Below are 20,551 nucleotides of genomic sequence, written 5' to 3'. Positions count from 1 at the left end.
AGTTCTTTGTTTACTTCGGTCTGCCCTGGCGTTATGCGGTTCGTTAGGGCCTTCTTCCCCGTTGCTGAACTGTAACAACCAATATTTACCGAGAATGATATTTCACGTGACCTCTAAACATCTATTTGGTAATTTTGTATGCATTCTTATTACTTATAGGCTGATATACAGTATGTGTGTGGCTCAGATATCAGTCTCGCCCTGGTTTTAACTGTATAGTCTACTTTACAGCAGCAAAGATACAATATAACTTCTATAGCTCCTTTTTGTTGCTGATATTGTTTATTCAAATTCATGTATATATATATATATTTTCACAACAGTCTCAGTTAATATATATATTTGTATATGTATATATATGTGTGTATATATATATATATGTATGTGTGTGTATATATGTATATATATGTGTGTATATATATGTATATATATATATATATATGTATATATACATATATATATACATACGTATATATGTATATACATATATATACTGTATATATATATATATATACATATATATATACATACATATATGTATATATATACATATATATATATATATATATATATATATATATATATATATATATACACATATATATACACACATATATATATACAATATTATTTTGAAATTGTAAGTACTTGGTTGTATGATTTCACCGCGATGATCCCACTGATGACTCGCATTAATGTCATTATCAATTGACCGTATTGCGTCTTAAAATAACCACGTACATTTTTTTTTTTTTGGGGGGGGGGATAAATTAATATAGATGTCATTTTTATTGTTGATGCCGACAGCACGATACTTTGACATACACTGATCATTCAGAAGAGAAACGGTACCTTCAATATCGATTACAGAGCTTTGTTTTTTTAACGTCGTGAGCCAATACTAGAGCTGTGACGGTGGAACACAACACGGTTACATCTGTAAATGGAAGAGAAATGAAACTGCATCGTTTGGAGTCGGTGGCTCAGACTTTCACACAGACGCGGAGGAACACCACAGACAGACAGACAGACAGACAGACAGGCAGACAGACAGGAGCCTCCGCGAGAAGAAGAGCCGCGTACTGATTCGCTCTTGTAAAAGAACGACGGTATGTCTTTTGGGCATTCGTGTGCCCCCCCCCATCCCGTCGCGTGTACCTGTACAGCTGAACACGTTCAAATGATCAGTACAAGACGTGCACATAAAAGAGCTTCAACAAGGCACATAAGCTATTGTCCGTACAGTCACTGTAGCTACACACAGACAGCGCCGATGAGAGAGAGAGAGAGAGAGAACACAAATAAAAAATAAAAAGACACCAAAATCATTTCACAACTTCTTCTTTGCCTGAATTACGGGCTGAGTTCAGGAAGTCCATCCGTCGCACGGTACGGAATACTTATTGCTAAAAACAGGACTGCACTTAGCAAAAATAAGAACAAATTCCTAGGATGTAATAGTGCTCACGTGTATAGTAGAAATACTTTGCATAAAATGATTTGCAACGCTAAACGAATGATCTTTATACCACGCACACGCCGTTATTAACAATAATACAGACAGTATAAAAAAAAAAAAAAAACAGGTGCATCTAACTGCTCAAATATTCACTTTCTCATGTTGCACCTTTTCCTATATTTGATGATTTACAGCATTTATTAAAATAGTTGTGACGTCGGCGATGAAAGGAATACAGTGGGCAGTTAATTATCACCGCCTTGTGACAAAAATATCAAGTGACCACCGTCAGAAATCCTTCAAGATTCCTGAGTTATTTTATTTGACTTTTGAACGACGGCTCTATAATACATGGGAAGAGAAGTAACCTTTTTTTTTTTTAAATTTTTTTTTTATTAACACACTATAATCCTTTTTAGATAAGAAACTATACTCGCAAAGTGCTTACTGTACAGTACAGACTTCATATGGCCTCTGAAGTAGTTTTTTTTTTTCTATAATGTTACAAATGAAAAGACAGAACAGTTGACGTACATATATTTCTATTAGATCACATACACTATGAACAGGGAGGTTTACAGTGAAAACAACGGACCAATTTTTGAGCAGCAGTATCAACACTGATTGTCCCCCCCGGCAACAGGAGATGATGAGCAAAAGATGTGTGGCAGTGGTGCGGTGTAGAAGTACTATCCGAATGTACCTGTGTTTTGGTTCGTGTCACTTACCGTGTCAAGACTAAAATATAAAATATAACCGTCTGACACCGACGGTACCTGAATGGTTTTAATTGTGTGAGTTTTGGAGCTGGTGTAGTTAAGTGAAAGCTCTTTTATTTGACCTTAAATACATTGGGAAAAAAAAAAAACAAAAACAAAAAAACAATGCCGGACAACTTGTGGTGTTTTGAGCTGAGAACCAAAAAAAAAAAAAAACCAAAAAAAAGTACAGTACTGTAACCAGGTAAAATAACAGTAAAACTGATATTAAAAACATACAATGGTTTGAAGTAAAATACACACAGTCAAAAGATCCCCACCAGTGAGGCCCCTTCCTTCGGCATCTGTGGTTTGAACGGGTGATAATAAAGAAATTGCTAGATCGAGAAGATTCCTAAACAGCGAGCGTCGGAGGGCAGTTAACAGCGGAATTCCTCGGAGATGTTTCCTCTGCAGTACATCTCGGCAACCGGTTGTACACGTGTGCTGCACACGTAGGGCTTCGCCACATGAGTGAAGGAGGACTCGCAGGACTTTGGGTGGGAGCTCGTCTGCTGCCCTGGAAAAAGAAAAAAAAAAAAAAAAAGAAAAGAGAGCTCTGCAGACAGGTTACGCTGCTCCAGTTCAGTGTTCCCCTCCCCCCTCCCCACACTGAGATGGAGCCCGTCGGCGGGGTACAGCGCCGTGAGGGAAGAAGGTAGCGGGAGGTGAAAGTAGGGCCCCTCCCTTCATCACAGGAAGGTCTCGGCACCGGAGCATCCTCCAGGTGTGTCCAGGCCGACGTCAACTCTAACGCAGGCCACCTTTTCCTGGCTGTTCGGAGACGAAGGGAAAACGGACGAGATCAGCGCTTGTGCGGATTGACGGAGGTGATGGAGGGTGGAGGAGCAACTGTAAAAGTGTGAATTTATTTTGAATTTATTTTTTTTTTCTCGTCACGTAGAGGAGCGATCGTGCTCAATTCCCCACGCTAATAATATTTGACCACCCACAGTGCACCTTGGTGATGACAGCTCATGTGAGGAAAGTGTGTTAAAATATGCATGTCAATTTTGACAACATGCAGTCCTGTGCAAAGGGTTTAGACAGCAACATTGAAGTTGAGGATGCGTATCAATTAACTTCCTGCAAGTGGAGTTAAAAGAACGAACTAAATCCAATCAGTATTTGGTGCTTTGTCCTGTAAAGCTGCATATCATTGTTCGTGGCTCTTGGCGGGCAGGTTGCGCCGAACATCTCGGAGAACTTGACACAATTGTTCTTTGGATTTAGGGGGGGGGGGGTCTCCTACCTGTCGCTCGTGAGCTACCTAGGTAGCTCGCCACCTGTTTCTGAGTAGCTCACCGAAGGTTTGAACGATATGTACATAAGTTTGATAACACAAGAGTCACTTGGTGAATGTGATGAAATTGATATCCAATCAAAATTCACGGACATCCCGGCCCTATCAATTTGGTATTATTGGAGCTCAGCTATGTAAATAAATGTTACTAAACACGAGTAGCTCGTGGAAACTTTTATTTTGTCAAAGTAGCCCTCAGAGGAAAAAAAAAAATGTTTTACATCAGGAGACCCCTGATGTAGACCTTCTGAATTTCTTCTGTCCGTTCTGATACAAGTTATTTTTTATTGTTACCGAAAATTTGTCTGGAGGACTTTGACAGTATGTGTGGAGTCGATGTCACAAGCTGCGGATTGACTGCAGGACCAATCAGATGCCTCCCTGATTGTATTACGTGTTGGATGAGAATCTAAGACGCAATAAGACTGTACAATAACTCACCTCTGGCAAAATCCATCACATAACAATAACACTGTTGACTGTGTTTCTTGGTTGTTTGTATATAATATATATAGATATATACTGTACTGTATATACTGTGCATTTTATATTTTTTTACTGCTATTTTACTGCTTTTCTATTGTTCTATTATTATCTTATTGCTTCTGTAGCGGAAAAAAATGTCCCCTCGGGGATTAATAACGTAACTACCTAACCTAACCTAAACCTCTAAAGTACATAAAACTTTTGCACAGTGCTGTATGTTTACAATTTCAATGGTGTCAGACTAGTACGAGTAATTCCATTTTGTAATAAACATATCCCTGTAAACAGCCAAAGGAATCCTTATCTTTGCTCGTACATATTCACCGATTACCTGACACCCACGACTGCGTCCTACATGTAACAATTACATTTCAACGCTCTAAATATTTGATTGACGAGTCATAAAAACATTCTAGAGTTAACAGCAGTCTCTAACACATGATCATATAATGACAGTAAGGTAATGCAGTTGGGTGAAGGGGGGGTCTGCGAAACTCCAGGAGATGGCATAGCTACCTTTCACTACGCTTCACAGGTTGGACACAAAACTGTGCACTTGAGTTCACCGCTTTCCACACTGCGGTTTTGGCCATTTCATCAGAGATATTTACAACCGAGGGGTCACAATCAGAACTACATGCCAAAATGCAAAACACACACACACACACGCACACACACACACACACACACACACATAAAAACACAAAGAGAAGACAAGCATGTGGACGTCAAATCAGCAGGACAGGTTCAGGGCAAGACAGTTCAAAACAAAGCAGACACGTACATGCACATGAACTGGAGATTAAAACAAAAGGCTGACCAGACAGGCCACAAACAGAACGCTCCAGGTTAACGTGTAATAAGAAATGATGGCATTTTAGCGCAAAAAGGTATTTGTTCGGAGTTGATTGTGCACACAGTATTAGTGGGACAAATGTTGTTGTTTTTTTAAATTTTTATCAAAGACCATCTCCCCTCAAAATACATCAACACACGGTGTTGTTGATGTGCAAAGTGTTTTAAAGCCAGTGTTTCTGGGTTTTTTTTGTTTGTTTTTTCTATCTGCCATGCAACTAACTGTCCCAGCATCAGTGAGCAGAGTTAATATGCAGCCATGTGGGTCAGATGTTTTGCATCAGACGCACAGCTGTGCTACCTCTTCTTCCATTGGGGGGTTGTGGGCCACTAGTCCTATTCTGTATGATCTGTTCAAGATGGACATAATAACACACAGCTGACTACCAGCGTCACAATGACCATTTCAAGTTGTACATGACAACATCAGAAAATCGGTTTACAGCTGTAGTTTATTATTTACTATGAACTACAGCTGCAGCACATTTTGTCTTCAGGTTTCTGGACTGGCTATCTGGAGCAAATTGGCCGTAGAGGCGTTGATTAAGGCAGAAGGAAAGTCTTTTAGGAACTCTTTACATTCATTTGGATCCATTAAAGCATTTTAGGCCATCATAAAAATGTATTTAGCCTCCAGACCAGAAGATAATAGAATATAATCACAGTAGATTTGGATTTTTGGTGAGATATACCAAAACAGAAGAGAATTTAAAGAGAATACACTTTGTTTCACTGAGCATTTGCACACAAAAAAAGAAAAAAAACATAGTTTTTTTTATCCCAGAATTTGACATCAAAGCTCTTTATGTTGAGCAGCACTCACCTCCCTGAGAGTTCTTTTACTGGGATGTTGAGCTGGTTTGAGCTTTCAAAGCTGACCTTTAGTCCCATATTCTTCTCTTTCTGCAGTCTGGACTCTTCCTCCTGAATGAAAATAATATTAAATGCATAGATCACAAACCAGTTATTACTGCAGTGACGCACATCCTCCAGCACTTATGTCTTTTTAATATTTGGCTTTTATTTGGCTGGGTTTTAGAACATTATGCTGGTTTATGGCTTGTAACTGGTTCTTGGTCTCCTGTGGCCTTGTTTCTTTACATCTGATGTATTTGATTCGAAGACTTCCACTTATTCTTGTCATGGTAATATTTGCATGTCCATTAAACAGTCTGTGCATAGCATCCGGACCGCAATCTTTTATGGGGGTGCTGAAGGTTCGGCCTTTTCTATGTCTGTTGTTTACAATTAAATAGCAATATGATTGACATCCGCTGTTAAGGCAACCATTTGTATTGTTGCATAACTACTCTAATGTCAATTTTGAGTGTCAGAATCAGATTTACATGATTTGTGAAGCTGTCTTTGTTTTTTTGTGAGTCAGAGTCAAATGAAGAATGTTGATGAATTTTGTAATAGTAAAGTTTAAGTGCATGCAAGGGAGATAAATTAAGATAAAAGTGGTGTTGTTTTTATTATGTTTTTGAACACTTAGCAAAAAATGGTTTGCTTGGTTGTGTATTGAAGCAGTTAAAGAATAGAAAAACTAAACTTCTTTCTATTTGAATTACAATATAACTCGTGACTTTCCCCATCAAAAGATAATAAAAAAAAAAAAAAACATGAAATGAGTTTTACCAGCTTTTCACGTGCTTTCTTTTTCTTGTCGTCCTCTTTCTTCTTTTTGCTTTCCGGTATCAGGTCATCCAGCCAGCTCAGCTCCCTCTTGGTAAAGAAAAAGTCGAGAAGCTTTCGGATAAAGACCAGCGCCAGAACCTGGAGACACAGGAAATCTATGAATATATATTCCTTGCCCAACACAAAATACAAACAACAGAATAAAACATGATAAAATCACATCTGTTGCACTGAGAAATTCCCTAAAGTTATATTTTAGCAGATAACATAAATGTAAATTATTAATGATATTAGAAATTTTATGAAATGCTATTACAGCACTTCATTGTGGTGTGCCAATTGAGTGAGTGCAGCTCTATCTATTTCTACTCCTCTAATGTCTCATGTAGAGGTAGTGAAGTGCTCAAATGAGCGACAGTAATTACCATCATGGGAAATACGACAGCTGCTGCAGAAGCTTTGATCACCCAGAGCAGCACCAAACAGGTGAGCTGCACCAGGGTGAAGACGTGGACCTTCCACAGTGGCACGTAGCGCAGGTAGATGAGATCAGGCTGGTGCTTGGCAGGCATACCAAACAGTTTGATTCTGTCGAAGAACTACAGAGAAGAAGAGAGTAAAGAGTGAAAGAGTTGAAAAGTAAAAATGTAGGAAAGGAGCAATTTCACTAAATTAGAGGAAACGTATTTAACAAAAGCTTTCACGGAGTCTGAATTACGATCAAAGGTTTGGAACGGCAAGAGGCACACTTATCTTCTGTAACAGCTCATGACTGCTGCTCTGTTCAGAATAAAAGGGCACGTTATCTTCAAAGACAGAAGAGCACAGGCTTACTTGAATGCCTTTGAGGGAAGAGACACCCATGTAGAGGAAGACTCCGTACAGGACGGGCATAGGAATAAACTGGGGAGAGCAGAAGTGAAGTGGCAGAGTAAAACAACAGTATAAATTATTCAATTTACAGTGCCCGAAAGGAAAAGCTAAAAAGGCATTTGATGCAGAAAAATACATTTAACAAGACAGAAAACTGAAAAACATGCACGACATGTCTGACAGGTGAAAACACACTTTAGTCACTCGTCATGCGACTCAACAAGTCTTGGATATCTAGATTACCTTCTCGCGTACAGTGTTTTACAATGTGTTTTCCAACTGTTATTCCAGGGATCACCTCATCTCACCTTGAGTGCCGACGTCATAAAAACAGAGCAACCCATGAGGACAAAGATCATAAATCCAGTGACCCGCTGCTCCCGAATGCCAAGAAACTTGGGCTGTTCTCCTGGAGCAGAGCAGCCAGACTCCACCTTCAGGCTGTTGACATGCGAGATGGAAAGGACGGTTGCTGCCACGAACCACGGCAAGCCCATAATGGAGCACACACCCAGCATTACTGCCACCACCAGCAAGTCCAGGTGATAGCCACAGCCTTTCTGTAGGATACACGGGGAAACAAGAGACGGACGAGTAAATCCGAGAGCCATGGAGGGAGTAATAAGTGTTAGTTCCTGCGGAGCAAATTTCCTCAAGTAAAAATTAAGAAAACTTAATCCATTCATACAGGGAATCTTGAGTTTCAAATCTGTGTCTGGTTAATGCTAAAGACGCATCCAATTTATTTTCGAATGGTAAACAAAAGAATACCCCAGAAACAATATTCGAAGCATTTTTGTGAGATGAACACAGAATATGTCGGCTTCAACCGTAATTAAGAATGAAAGAAAGTGAAAGAAGAGATTGGTGAAAGATGAGAGAGCTTCAGAGAATTAGAGAGGTGTAGAAAGAGTGCACAGTAGTTGATTGTTACATCTGAAAGAAAGCAAGCTGGAGGAGGCACAAAGATAAAAACACAAACAAAAACAAAAAAAACAGGTGATCAGGCAGAAAATACAGAGTCCAGTTTGAGGTTTTGGCATATTCTGTTATTCAAAACACAGGAAGACAGTAAAATGGAATCCAGCATTTGTGACAGCCCACTCTGATTCTGCTGCATTTGAGTTTACAGCTGCAATAATTATGTATTACATTAGAAACATATTTTGCACATAAATAAACAAAAAATGTAACATGATGATGGAAAAAAAGATTTGTCTCTTCCTCTTGTTTGCATTGTGGCTCCGGAAAGTCTCTTCTGTTTTCTCTCTTATTTGCAAGTGATTCCTTTTTGATTTACTTTCCGCATCTAATTGACAACTCCCCGGTGTCCTTATCTTGTGACCTACAACCAACTCTTTATTACCATAGGAAAGCAGATACAAAGGGAATGGGGTGACTGTCAACTGTTTGTCACACTGTATAAAAGCTGCCCGACGGAAGTGTGACGTAGGGCAATGCTGGACACCTCTCTTTGAGGGTGCACGTATGTGCTCCTTCTTGCAAGAATAAATGTCCGATGTGTTTGATTTTGAACCAAGCCTCTTGAGTAATTTTTCCAACACATGACTTTTTGAGTTGTTTTGAATTAAGTTTTTAATGACTTTTAGGATCTTTCTAGCTGATAGATCAGCTAAAAATCATGAGGCAGTTTGCAACACTGGCTACGAGAGAAGGGATCAACATTGTTGGTAAAAATTAGAAAAGACATCCAGGATACTTGCTCTTCAGAACACACACGCAGAAATAAAACACCGACAAGTGTATTTTTAGGAAAAGTGTGGCGGCAGATCTGACCTTCAGCTTGTGCTCTTTGCGGTTGATGATGACTGCTGTGATCTGCTGGTCCATAAAGATGAGGATGGTGCAGAGCAGTGCGGGAAGTGCCGCCACCAGCAGCGTCCACCAGGGATTTTCTCCCAACGGGTCCATCAGCCAGCCTCTGTTCTTTGAAGTTGGCTGCAGGGGAAAGGGTAGGCTATATTTAGTATCAGGCATTAAACAACTGTTGGAGAAAAGTCCTTTTGCAGATTATTAGAATTTATGTGACGTCACCTTGAATGTCCACGCATTAGGATAGACAAAGTGGAATATCTGCGTACCTCAAAGCGGTCAGGAACATTCAGTTTAGGAGACGGGATCCCCATTAGATAGTCCACCAACACCATGACCATGATGGTTATAAACACAGCAAAGTCACTGATAGTGGAGCGCACCTACACAACACACACAAATAGAAGTTGCTTCACAACAGCCGCATTCTTAATGTCGGAAACAGTCAAGATCCCAAAAAGTAATACATAATCTTATGTCAACAGAAAGAGTGTAGCAATTTACACAATACCAAACACCTGCCTACAGAAAGTCATAACAGACTAGCTGCTACTGTGTGGGACGATGAAAGAAGATCTTTTCTTCCAGCTCATGAGACTGCTCCAGCATACTAATGACTGACACAATGTAAACATTTGCATAGTGTGAGAAGCTTTTGGCTTGATTTGCCCGCACTTGCATGCACCAAATGTACAAAATGCGATTTTCGGATGTGATGTTTCAGATGGATATCTTGTATTTAAAATACGACTCAACTTTACTGTGTGCTTTTACTGCGCTTTGACACACGGTACATTAAAAAAAAAAAATCCAGCCTAAAATCTCACCTTGGTGGGGAAGTATCTTTCCGTCTTAAATTGCTTAAGGAACGCGGACAAAAAGAAGGTGGTGAAGAAGAGGATGATGGACCAAAAGAGAACATCTGGGATATAGGGCCCCTGGTGACTACAGGCGGGACCCACAAACTCCCCATTGAGCATTTTACACGTCTAGAAGAAAAAAAAGAGCATAAAATGATCATTGTAATGTTTATTTTGTATTTGCTGTATTAGTATTGACAGTTGTAGCAGTTTTGGCAGCTTAGAAGTTGAGGTAGATGCAGTTGCTGGAGTAGTGTTTGTATTTCTAAGGAAATCGGTATAAATTAATAAATGTCAGTGAATGTCTGCATATTGGCTGATTAACTGTTTGCTCTACATAGCTGACAAATGTGACTATTGTAATTAATGTCTCTTACACTAGAGGTCACTGTGAGTTAGTCTCACCGAAACATTGAGGCTGCTCCATGGTATAGAGTCTGAGCTGTATCCTGAAAGGTTCCACTTCTGGATCAGCAGATCTGAGGCATTGGCCGGTGGAGAGCACTGACACCTGGAGACACGAGAACCAACAATGAGGAAACACTTGATGCTTTGCACAAAAAAACCAAAACCAAAACATTTTGGTTAATTTAAAGTGAACTTAAATCACAGGCTCCAGAAAAGCTGCTAAATTCAGTTGTTATGCTTGTTTGTTTGTTTGTTTGTTTGGCCGCATGATAACAGAAAAACTACCAACCTGATTTTCATAAAACTTAGTAGATGTAGCATGGGCCAAGTAAATACCCATTATATTTTGGAGCTGAATGTAGAAAAACTCCACTAATTATTTGTCACTTGGGATGGGTGGTACGTGATTGGGTTAGTTGGGAGGGATGCTCTGTCTCTTTCCCCGACTTCTGTCTGTATCACAGTAACAAAACGATGAGGTGTGTTTTCATGCGCTATCCATGCAAACATGTTATATATTGGATTACAAATTTCCCGATTAAAAACGTATCACTCAAAACGTTTAACTTGCATCCAGCACAGCGTGAAATCAAAGTGGTAAATATCGCGAGAACGTCAGGGTTCATGGGTTTATCTTAACGCGGTGAATTAGCCGAGCGGCGCTAGCTGGCTGCCTCAAAAGACAAGAGAGCTGGACAAATTAAGTTTCCCCACGTGGTTCCCGTAAACGACTGGAAAGGCCAACCCTGCTTGTCCCCGACGATGTAGTGGACAACACAGGAGGAGCGGAGCTACAGCGAGGAATCACGAACATCAAGAGCTCTAATGACTACCCGGGAAGCGGACTGGGACCTGCTCAACAACAGGTGGCCACGCCGTGCCTCCGCCGGCAGTCGGAGCAGATGGCCTCCGAGCACCTGGATCCGACACCTGCCGGTCACGGACCGAGGCGCCCCGCGCTGAGGAAAATACCCGCTCGGGACGTAAGGACAGAAAATGCAAGTCATTCAGTCGCTGATGAACATTATACTCCCTGATCGTGGAGCATAGGTCGCCTTTTTTTTATTTTTATTTTTTAAATCCACGACGGGTTTGGCGCCTATGTTGAAGCTACGCAGTCACATGATGCGAGTGGTGGACAGAAATACACCATTATACACCGTCTGAAGTCGTCGTTGTATTCATCAAATCGGCCCTTGGTGAGGAGGACATCACCGTTGCTTTGCCACGAACCACAACAACAGACATTCATTGGTAAGTAAGTTTTGCCCTTCTTCCCTCTGGTTTGTGTGTGTTTGCAGTGAGGCGGACGGGAGAAGGTTGTATAGCACAGCATACCTGGTTTACAAACAATCAACAGTTGTTCCTGTGTGTGTGTGTGTGTGTGTGCGGACTTCGGCTGTATATTGTGTTGTTGGCCTTTATTAATAGAGGCTACTGATGCTTGGCCCGTGGGTATGGTAGTTTGGTTATTTAAATTTGAACAGTGACATGTAACTCCCATGCTGTCAAGCTACTAAGATACCGCAGTGAAATCCTGGCGCTGTCCACCATAGCTTGTACCATAGATTTAATTTAAACGCGTTGTATTTTTACATATTAAAACAAAATGATCTCGAAAAGATCTAGAAAACATGTGGAATATTATTCCTAACTTTTTGTTTAAAGAGGTGGGAGGTCTTCATTTTTCTTTCAATAGGCCCTTCTGCTGTCGGTAAACATCCTTTCAAACTCTCCAGCGTTTGCTTTCATTTACAATCTCTTGTAATGGTCCCTTCTTTATAAGCACAACTATCCTCCTCCTAATTTTTTGAATATAATAATGTCAATATCTTGTACCGAAAACAACCAGTGTTGTTTAAAAACTGGTTTTGAGATATTTTACTTGTCCAACCATCATTTGAATGTCGCTGAACACTATTCATATGAATATGTGTTTGATATTGAACTGTGCGAAATGGTGACTGAAACACAAAGACTGCATACGAGCCTGCGGCTATTTGAAGTGTTATTTCACAGCCTTTAATAAATAAAATATTGCGTCTTGTGCAATTGCTACGTTTGACATGTAATCCACCGTAAAATGCTGGCGGTACAGATATCGTTTCATAATTGTGTCGGGGAGATTGTGGAGAATCAGTTAACCGTTTAAATAGGAGATTGACTAAAAAGTAATAACATGAAACTGAATGTAACGGCACTCACGAATACAGGGTAAGGTTGTCCAAGTTGTTGTGCATGTCGACAGGGTAGAATTCTCCCAGGTGAAAGAGCTTCTCTAGAGCCTCATAGATGAAGATGATGCAGATGAGTGCCGCGAAGGCCTCCTCGGTGAAGCGGGTGATGTAGCAGACCAGCGAGCTAGCATCAGTGGCCACCAGGACAAGACACAGGAAGGCTGTCCACAGACCAATGCTGGTCCGTAGTGACAGGTAGGACAGACTGTAGTCACTGGGAAAGAAAGACAGATGACGTGGTAGTGGATGAAAAGAGGTCTACACACCCCCATTAGGGCCCATTAAACTGTTGGAATCCATGGTTCAACAAAGTTAACTTGCTCGGACTCACTTGCAGAACTTGAAGAGGATCTTTTCAAACACTAAAACGGGCCCTGTGCTGCCAAGAATAGTGAGGGGCTGGCCTCCGAAGAGGGAGTATGCCACTCCTGTCATTGATGCCCCAAATAGAGACTCTATGGCACTCTGTAGAGACAGAGGAGAGGGATGGAGAGAGGGAATAAGAGAGGGAGGATTTGGGAGGAGAAACCGCACCGAGGACGACTGACAGGGAAAGGCTGAAGGAGAAAAGCGACAGATGAGGAAGAGACCCGCCACCCAGGTCACAAAAGGTTTTGATTAAAGAGACATTCTGGGCTGCATAAACTGTTCAAATTGTTTCCACCCTGCCGACTTGTCCGAAGTCATATCTTTGCGTAGCCCTCGCCTGCCGAGTTTACTTAGACACATCACACACACCAGCACACAGAGTGTGTCTGTGCCAACGGGGCCTGGCCTAGTAAGGACATCTGGATAAAAGGGAGAGAAGCAGACAGAGATAGAGGGAACAACAAGAAGAGACACTAAACTCAACAGCTCGCAGTGTGATAGACAATTAGACAGAAAAGTATTAATAGTTTGGTCAGAAGAATGAATTTGTAAAAGGCTTCTTTTTTTTTTCCTTCTATACTTCAAAGTGTTACGCAGTATTGATGAATTCATTCTTTTTGATCATCTACTCGGTCTCTTTTTCATAGAAAACATGTTTAGTATGATAACGTTCATGCTGCTAGATGTGGAAGGATGGATGTGTGTGGGTGTGTGTGGATTTGGTCCCATCTGCCATCAGAGTCTCATTCCTTTGTATTGTTATTGTTTTGTTGAAGCGAGCTGCAGTTCTGCACTGAGAAACTGTTCGTGCCATGGATTTTTAGTTAACTATATAGATAACACTATTATTGAGAAGAGAAAAGACTGACTGTTCGAGGGAAGCTTAGATTTGAAGTTGAAGCACAAAAATCACAATCTCAATTAATATACTCTCATGATAGCTGGATGGCTTTATGACTTACTATGTTGCCTTTTGTTGCCTCGCCGAGCAGACCTCCAAATGTGATGACAGGGGACATGCAGGCGCAGTAGAGGAAAAGGATAGAGGCTAGACACTGCAGACTGAATGAGTCCCTAATGTCGCTCCAGTAGAACGGTGCCTTCCGCTTTATATCCAGGACCAGACCTCCAAAAATCCTAGAAGAAGAGAGGGGTAGATGTAATTATCAAATGGAGCTGTGTATTATCATTACAGAGGAAAGAGGACGTGGGCACTTTTAAAATCTTTTAGTTATACAATATGAACATTTCAGGTTAAGGGAAAGAGAGGAGTACACAAACCTAATTCAGTGTCACAACAACTACTTTAATATTAAGCAGCTTTCTGTCTGTGGTGCAACAGAATGGTAAAAAAGGCAGTATGTGTCCAGACTTTAGCCAGACTGGGTAAACTACTGAAACTATTTATTACATCTCTGAATACTGTTACCTTGTGAATTGTTAAGTTAATTTAACGTAATCTTTCTATAGTTGATCTTAGATCTTAATGAAAGAAAAAGAAAAGTTTGTCTTTGTGCACATTCAGTACAAAACCACTGGCTGTCCACCAGCTGTTTTCTGTTTCTGCCTCTTTTTACTTTTGTCTTTGAGGGATTCTATTTTTGAAATCCATTTCTCACCTTTCATATCTGACACATGTCCAATAGCTCTGGTGCGAAGTCTTACATTTTCTTTTCCTCCACACCTCTGGAATAACCTCCATTGCCTTCCTCCACAACCCGTGCCGCCTCTTTTGCAGAAGCCATGTTTTTGATTGCTTTCTTTACATTAGCTTCCTGCATTCCCTTACACTGATCTGTCGCCCAGTAGCTCCCTCATAGCGTGGCCCTTTTATAGTAGCGGTGAAAAAGAGAGTGGATCTGTAAATAATACAGTGCCTCCCAACAGATGTGTACGTGTGCAGAGTGTGTGTGCATCTGAGGTTTTCAAATAAACACGTTCTCCTTGCTGTGTGGCCTGGGCTCCAGGGCCTCAGCATCAGGTATCTATAAATGTCAGCATCTGAGGTTCACAGAGTACAGCAGAATGTGTCTGCTCTAAAAACAGTAGCGTTAAGATATAACATTTTATATTTCATAAATATTCAGGTTCTAGTCCACTTATATGTGAAAATAATCCATACGATTTTATTGAATACTTCCTTACAGGGCAAGCAATATGGTTTTCTGCCTTTTAAGGGAGAATAGTTTGGATGATGTCTTGTCATTTATCTAATCTTAATTTTCGAGCATTTTCAGCAAGGACACCCTCATAAATCAGCTTTTGTAACTATAGAGGACAAAAAGAGGACTCTCAGGTGAGCTTTTGACTGCGACTGATACAGTAAACATCTTTACTTGTGACTAATAAAATTGTCATTCATCTAGGATATTCTTAATGATCAAATATTTATTTATCAACATGTTACATCACATAAGTGATATTAATATTACTGGAGAAAGTAAGGCCCAATAAAAATTTAAAGTCACCATACTATACTCACCTCCCAGTCCTCTGCAGCTCAGGCCCCGCCTGATGATCCTCCTCTTTTTCCAGCTCTCCAGCTGGAGACGCAGTGCCGTTGAGCTGGGATGGTCTCTTTCTCTTCAACTGCAGGTCAAAGGACATATAAATAGAATATGCTGTAGTTTCTTGCATTTAAATTCCTTTGTTGTCATAATGCTTTATATCCATAAGAGGGCACTCTCCCCTGTGATTATAATGCTTTGAAGTCAAAGTCAGTGAAGCGTACAAAAACCTTGAGAGACCAGACTGTGAGGTCTAGTAAAGGTGTACGAGTCATTGGCTGGTTATTGGTTCGTATGCACCAATAGATCCTGGCAAATTTCTCTGTGTGTGTTGCAGAGTGATAGGTCTACAAACACATTATGTATTGAATTGAAAACAAAAAATACTCTTCAATGCATCCATCATTAAGTAGAGTACACAAACTTTGACCGATTCACTGACCTGAGATGGGACATTCTTGGGGGGCTCAATTCGAATCGTGGGGTCCCATTCTCCAGGAGGCAGCACAGTCACCTGATCGAGGAACTCATCTATCCCAGAGAGTAGATCAACTCGGTCTTTGGCCTTGTACGCCACATCATGGAATATCTGCAGAATTAAGATTATCAGGAGTTATGTCTCTGCAGTAATATATCAAATTGCTCGCAGCAAAGTCAGATTGACCTTGTGCTGAAGGAGGTGTCAGTGCAGCAAATCAAATAATGACCAGTCCAGCAGCTCCATCTTCAATTGACAAAATGAGCCAAAATATTTCCTTTGGAATAGTTTGAAACCTAATCAAGCTAAAATAACAAGCTATTATTTATAATTGTAACTATTATGATGAGAATAATAGTAGATTAGTTCCCTGCGAATATTGAACAGTATTTTTCCTTAGTATTAGTAAAATAACCACTTTCTTACCTCATCTGTCATTAGAGTGGCCATGGATCTGCCAATTTCATGGTACTGTGGTCCTTTACCATGAGGACCCAATAGCAGGAAGAGAAACCTATGAATGCCAGACACATTCAATTAAATACTCCGATACCAATACTAATGACAACATTACATACTTTCTTTACTCAAAGGTGTATTGTGGAATTGTCTGATAAACTTGTTGAGGCCCTGTTCCATTTGCATTTGTAAAATGCTTTGAGGTCTAATTAGCTGTCTTATGAGTTGTTAAATATTTTGATACTTTTACATCCATGCTAGCCTGCTATTTTTGTACCCACTTGCAAAGATTTGTATTTGAAAGTATAAAAGAAAACCAAAGATGTCTCCATTTTTCAAAGCCACTATTTTGTTTAATGTTGTGTAATGACTGTTGCCGTTTCACGGGACTACTTGCACAGTTTTGAACTCTTAGTCTCGTCGCTTCATAGGTTACAGGCATTAGCAGGGTTATTGGACAAACAACGACAGTCAAAACGACTGTAAATCCCCTTGTGACTCCCTTGTGATTGGAGCTTTTACAAATTACTTTGTCAGTTTTCTTTCAACAGCTGTCAAGGTGTAATAACTTGTCAGAATGGATGACTTCGTTTTAATATTATTGTACCTTGTGGGCACAGGCACCTCAGTGAGGCCTGTGATAAGGACTGCAGGTGACAGTCGTACGAACGCAATTATGGGCTTCTCCAGGAAGTCCACTTCTCCCACCAGCACATTGGAAGCCTCCGCACCCGGAGGAATCTTTTTCATGAAATTCATGTCCACCTGAAATCAATGACGGTGTGGAATCATATATACAGCTGAATCCTAATAATAGCGGAAAAGAATAGACAAAGAAGATGACGTTGCGATAGAGAATAAGGGCACTAGGCTGGTTGAAGTACAACACAAGTACACGCATGGAAAAAGAGATGACACTACAGGAACATAAGGGATGGCAACAGGTCGTTTGGATACTATGAAAGCGAATGACAGATAAGGAAAGTTGGTGGCAACATTAGGAACTACGTAGTACTGAGCAAAGATTGTCCATTGTTGTGATCCAGTTCTTATTATCTTCAGTAAACATCCTCTCTGTGCAGTGCTAAATACAGATCTGTGTATGGCAACAGTTTCTTTGTCCTTGTGTAGAAAAGACTCGCGCCTTCATCCCTCTTTTATATGCAATGAGTCATATAAACACAACACCTTGTTTTTTGGCAGTCATAATGGATGGTTTTATAATGATAACTGCTTAAGGCAGCCTGCCATTTTATTCAATGGATGAGGAGCAACAAAATGGGAGGATGGATGGAAGCCATGCAACGGAGGAGGATTTTCAAAACTAAACAGTTACATAACTGTTGGACTTTTACTTTGATGATCAATTCTTTGTCCGTTACAGGTGGAGCAGTGACTAAAGATGCCTCTAACGGATCCCTGTAGAAACGGGATGATGAGTACGTGATGTTGGCTTAGATGTAGGCTGTTTTCAACACGGGCAACTGAAATGTCTGGAAAAGTCCAGAAACTGAAGAAAAAACACTGATGGACTCTGTCATGGGCCCCTCCAGCATGATGGACTGTTTCTGTGCTCAGTACTGTGGTTAGTTTACCTTGCTGAAGTCGACACTGCTGCTTTCCCTACTGACCCCTACTTTGGATGGCCTCCTCTCCACCGCCTTGTTGCCATCCAGATTGTTTGGGACAGAGTTTGGAGAAACCAGTGGTCCTGGGAGGGACAGGAGGAAGGACACTGTGTAAATACTCGGGAGGCAATGACAGCTGCCTGATTCACCATTGAATGCCAATTTGTGATGTATTTCATTATTACATGCCATTTGTCTTCCATTTTATCTCTATGTAAAACATTAAAAATATTCTAGGTATTTTGATCTGTTGTCTATATATCATGGGCTCAACAAATGGGTGGCAATATCACAGAATCTTAGTAAACAAAGCTGATATAAAAACCTGAAATCACACTGCTACCCTCAGATTTGTGATGCACTATTACTGGTTAATGTGTGTTTTAGTGATATTATTCGTAAATTGTTTTAGTGACATTTCTATTCTGTTTTGGTCATTTAAACAGAAAAAAACTGCATCGATAATATTCAGTCACATCTCTGTTTTAGGTAAGTGGCCTGGAGGAGTGTTTGGGTTTACATGTTTCCAATTCATTTCTCCTTTTTTTATGTTGGTTTAAGCTCTAACATATTCTACACATTGCAAATTTGCACATCTGGTATTGCTGTTTTTTCTCCTGTTCCAGATATTGAATGGCATTCTATTAAATTATTTAAATGAAAACCAGAAGTTATTGTGATTAACAGGTGGCAGAGTTAGGACCAATTTGTCTGGAACGACCTAGTACGAAAATTTAATTTGATAAGCAGGTGATTAGGCTGAAATAGTAGGAATTGTGGTTTAAATGAAATTATTTTTTCCATTAAAACAATTACTTGCTAGATGTGATGATTTGATTCATAGCTGCAACAGTGTTCTCCACAGGAAAGAGGATATATTTCCCCCAGAATTGTTCCTGATTGCTTCCCATCTGTTGAGCTCATTGCTCTGGCACTTAAGTCAGTCCTGCTTAGCTTGAATTCATGTCCGCTTTGAGCTTAAGTTGAGTGAATGTGTTTGGTATTCTGACAGTTCCTCATACTTCAGCACCTTCAAGTGTTGAAACTACGGTATTTCTGCGCATAATTGGCTGCGCACTTTGACATTGCTTATGTGATTTGAGCCATACCAGGTACAGGAAACGCTAGCACTCGAGGTGACATGAGAGGGAAATGAAATATGGGAGTAATGTAGCTGAATCAAAGGGTAGCATATGCACACTATCCTCTGAAATGCTCACGTTACACTTCTTTTACCAGGTTTTCCTTCTTTTTTCATTTGCAGAAACACATTTAGCCACCAAGGAATAATGAAGCAAACATCAAATGAAAAACATTCATAAAGGCTGAAGCAAAATGCCACATTCTCATCTAAAATTGTTCCCAAATTAAAATGTGCCATGTGCCAGCATGTGGTTTGACCATTGATCCATACCCTTGAACTGTAACCTGGAGTAACCCCAGTGGATGCTGGGTAGTTGTGACTGCTGAACAGGAGCAGGATTGCTCACATACCCGACAAAGCCGCTAGGAATATGGGAGGGATTAGTTTAGGTTGTGTCCGCCAATACACTTCATTCAGGAAGGCTAAGCCCCGGAATGCTCCCCCATACAAGCCTTTCAAACAGTGGCGTCACAGGACTACCTCATTTGTATGCAAAACTGTAATATAAATAGCTGAAATTACACCGATTTTCTGTCTCTTGGACTGATACCACTGGCAGCACCGGCTTTTCCAATGAAAGGTGAAAAGAAGACCACATTAATTTATAGTCCGTCTTTAAAGCATCTATAGAGATTTATGTACTTAGCTTGTCCAGTGCTGGTAATTCCATTATAGAGATAAAGAGATTACAAGTAGTCATACACGTTAGGGTTCTGCTTGAAAATGGGTTGCCATGAGTCTAGATGCAACCACTTAAAAATGGGCTGATTGGAAAAAAAACAGACCACTCTTAGGTCTGTTAAGGTTAAATGACGAATTAAAAATGCTTTAGACTTGAGAAAGACTCAAGTAGGACCGATAACAACATTCAGCAAGTGTAATAGATATGCCCTGCATGCCCTGTATTTCATTTATGACTTCGTACTCAATTGATGCACGGCATGTGTATGTATAAATAGCCTGTGTTCAGCTTAATGCCATTACAAAACATCTATATCATTGCACCCTCGGCGATAAGTATTTGTAACATGTAAGACAGGCATTTACTGCCATTTATTACGCCACATTAGGAGCATACTGTTGTTCAATGCATGGTTGGATGATTTGCCATTTAAAATCAACAGTGCAGTTTTTATATCCTACAGTGATCACCAGAGCACATCAATAGACCTCACACTGATGTCGAGATGCTTGCTCCCTAATGCTTTGTGTTTTCCTAGAAGATGGTACAATTACAGAAGCTTATTGGCTATAAT

The 20,551-nt window shown here is 40.3% G+C and overlaps 1 protein-coding gene across 9 annotated transcripts in view; it reads right to left on the bottom strand.

The window, feature by feature from the left end:
• The window catches only part of LOC138617615 (sodium bicarbonate cotransporter 3-like), a 44,073-nt gene that overhangs the window by 2,714 nt on the left and 20,808 nt on the right, over window positions 1-20,551 (bottom strand). For 3 of the 9 annotated variants that reach the window (XM_069692761.1, XM_069692768.1, XM_069692827.1), the window contains 19 exons: window positions 18,119-18,234; window positions 17,131-17,288; window positions 16,491-16,578; window positions 16,029-16,175; window positions 15,562-15,668; window positions 14,042-14,216; window positions 13,042-13,175; window positions 12,679-12,924; window positions 10,471-10,576; window positions 10,033-10,194; window positions 9,475-9,588; window positions 9,170-9,331; window positions 7,681-7,932; window positions 7,334-7,402; window positions 6,925-7,098; window positions 6,500-6,637; window positions 5,685-5,785; window positions 4,523-4,639; window positions 2,817-2,991 (listed from right to left, as the gene is read on the bottom strand). In XM_069692761.1, the coding sequence (XP_069548862.1) occupies window positions 2,910-2,991; window positions 4,523-4,639; window positions 5,685-5,785; window positions 6,500-6,637; window positions 6,925-7,098; window positions 7,334-7,402; window positions 7,681-7,932; window positions 9,170-9,331; window positions 9,475-9,588; window positions 10,033-10,194; window positions 10,471-10,576; window positions 12,679-12,924; window positions 13,042-13,175; window positions 14,042-14,216; window positions 15,562-15,668; window positions 16,029-16,175; window positions 16,491-16,578; window positions 17,131-17,288; window positions 18,119-18,234 (2,648 nt within the window). In that variant the 3' untranslated portion in view covers window positions 2,817-2,909. Of the gene's footprint in view, window positions 1-2,816; window positions 2,992-3,096; window positions 4,640-5,151; window positions 5,212-5,684; window positions 5,786-6,499; window positions 6,638-6,924; window positions 7,099-7,333; window positions 7,403-7,680; window positions 7,933-9,169; window positions 9,332-9,474; window positions 9,589-10,032; window positions 10,195-10,470; window positions 10,577-12,678; window positions 12,925-13,041; window positions 13,176-14,041; window positions 14,217-15,561; window positions 15,669-16,028; window positions 16,176-16,490; window positions 16,579-17,130; window positions 17,289-18,118; window positions 18,235-20,551 lie in introns of those variants that run through there. The other 6 variants (XM_069692776.1, XM_069692810.1, XM_069692784.1 and 3 more) reach the window with 6 other exon arrangements.

This window comes from Brachyistius frenatus, unplaced genomic scaffold (assembly GCF_029030835.1).
Source record: "Brachyistius frenatus isolate BFR_SWC_R1_liver_20210118 unplaced genomic scaffold, ASM2903083v1 Contig_2, whole genome shotgun sequence".
NCBI lineage: Eukaryota > Metazoa > Chordata > Actinopteri > Embiotocidae > Brachyistius > Brachyistius frenatus.
The sequence above is the reverse complement of the archived record's forward strand: the minus strand, read 5'-3'. Positions and strand labels throughout refer to the sequence as shown.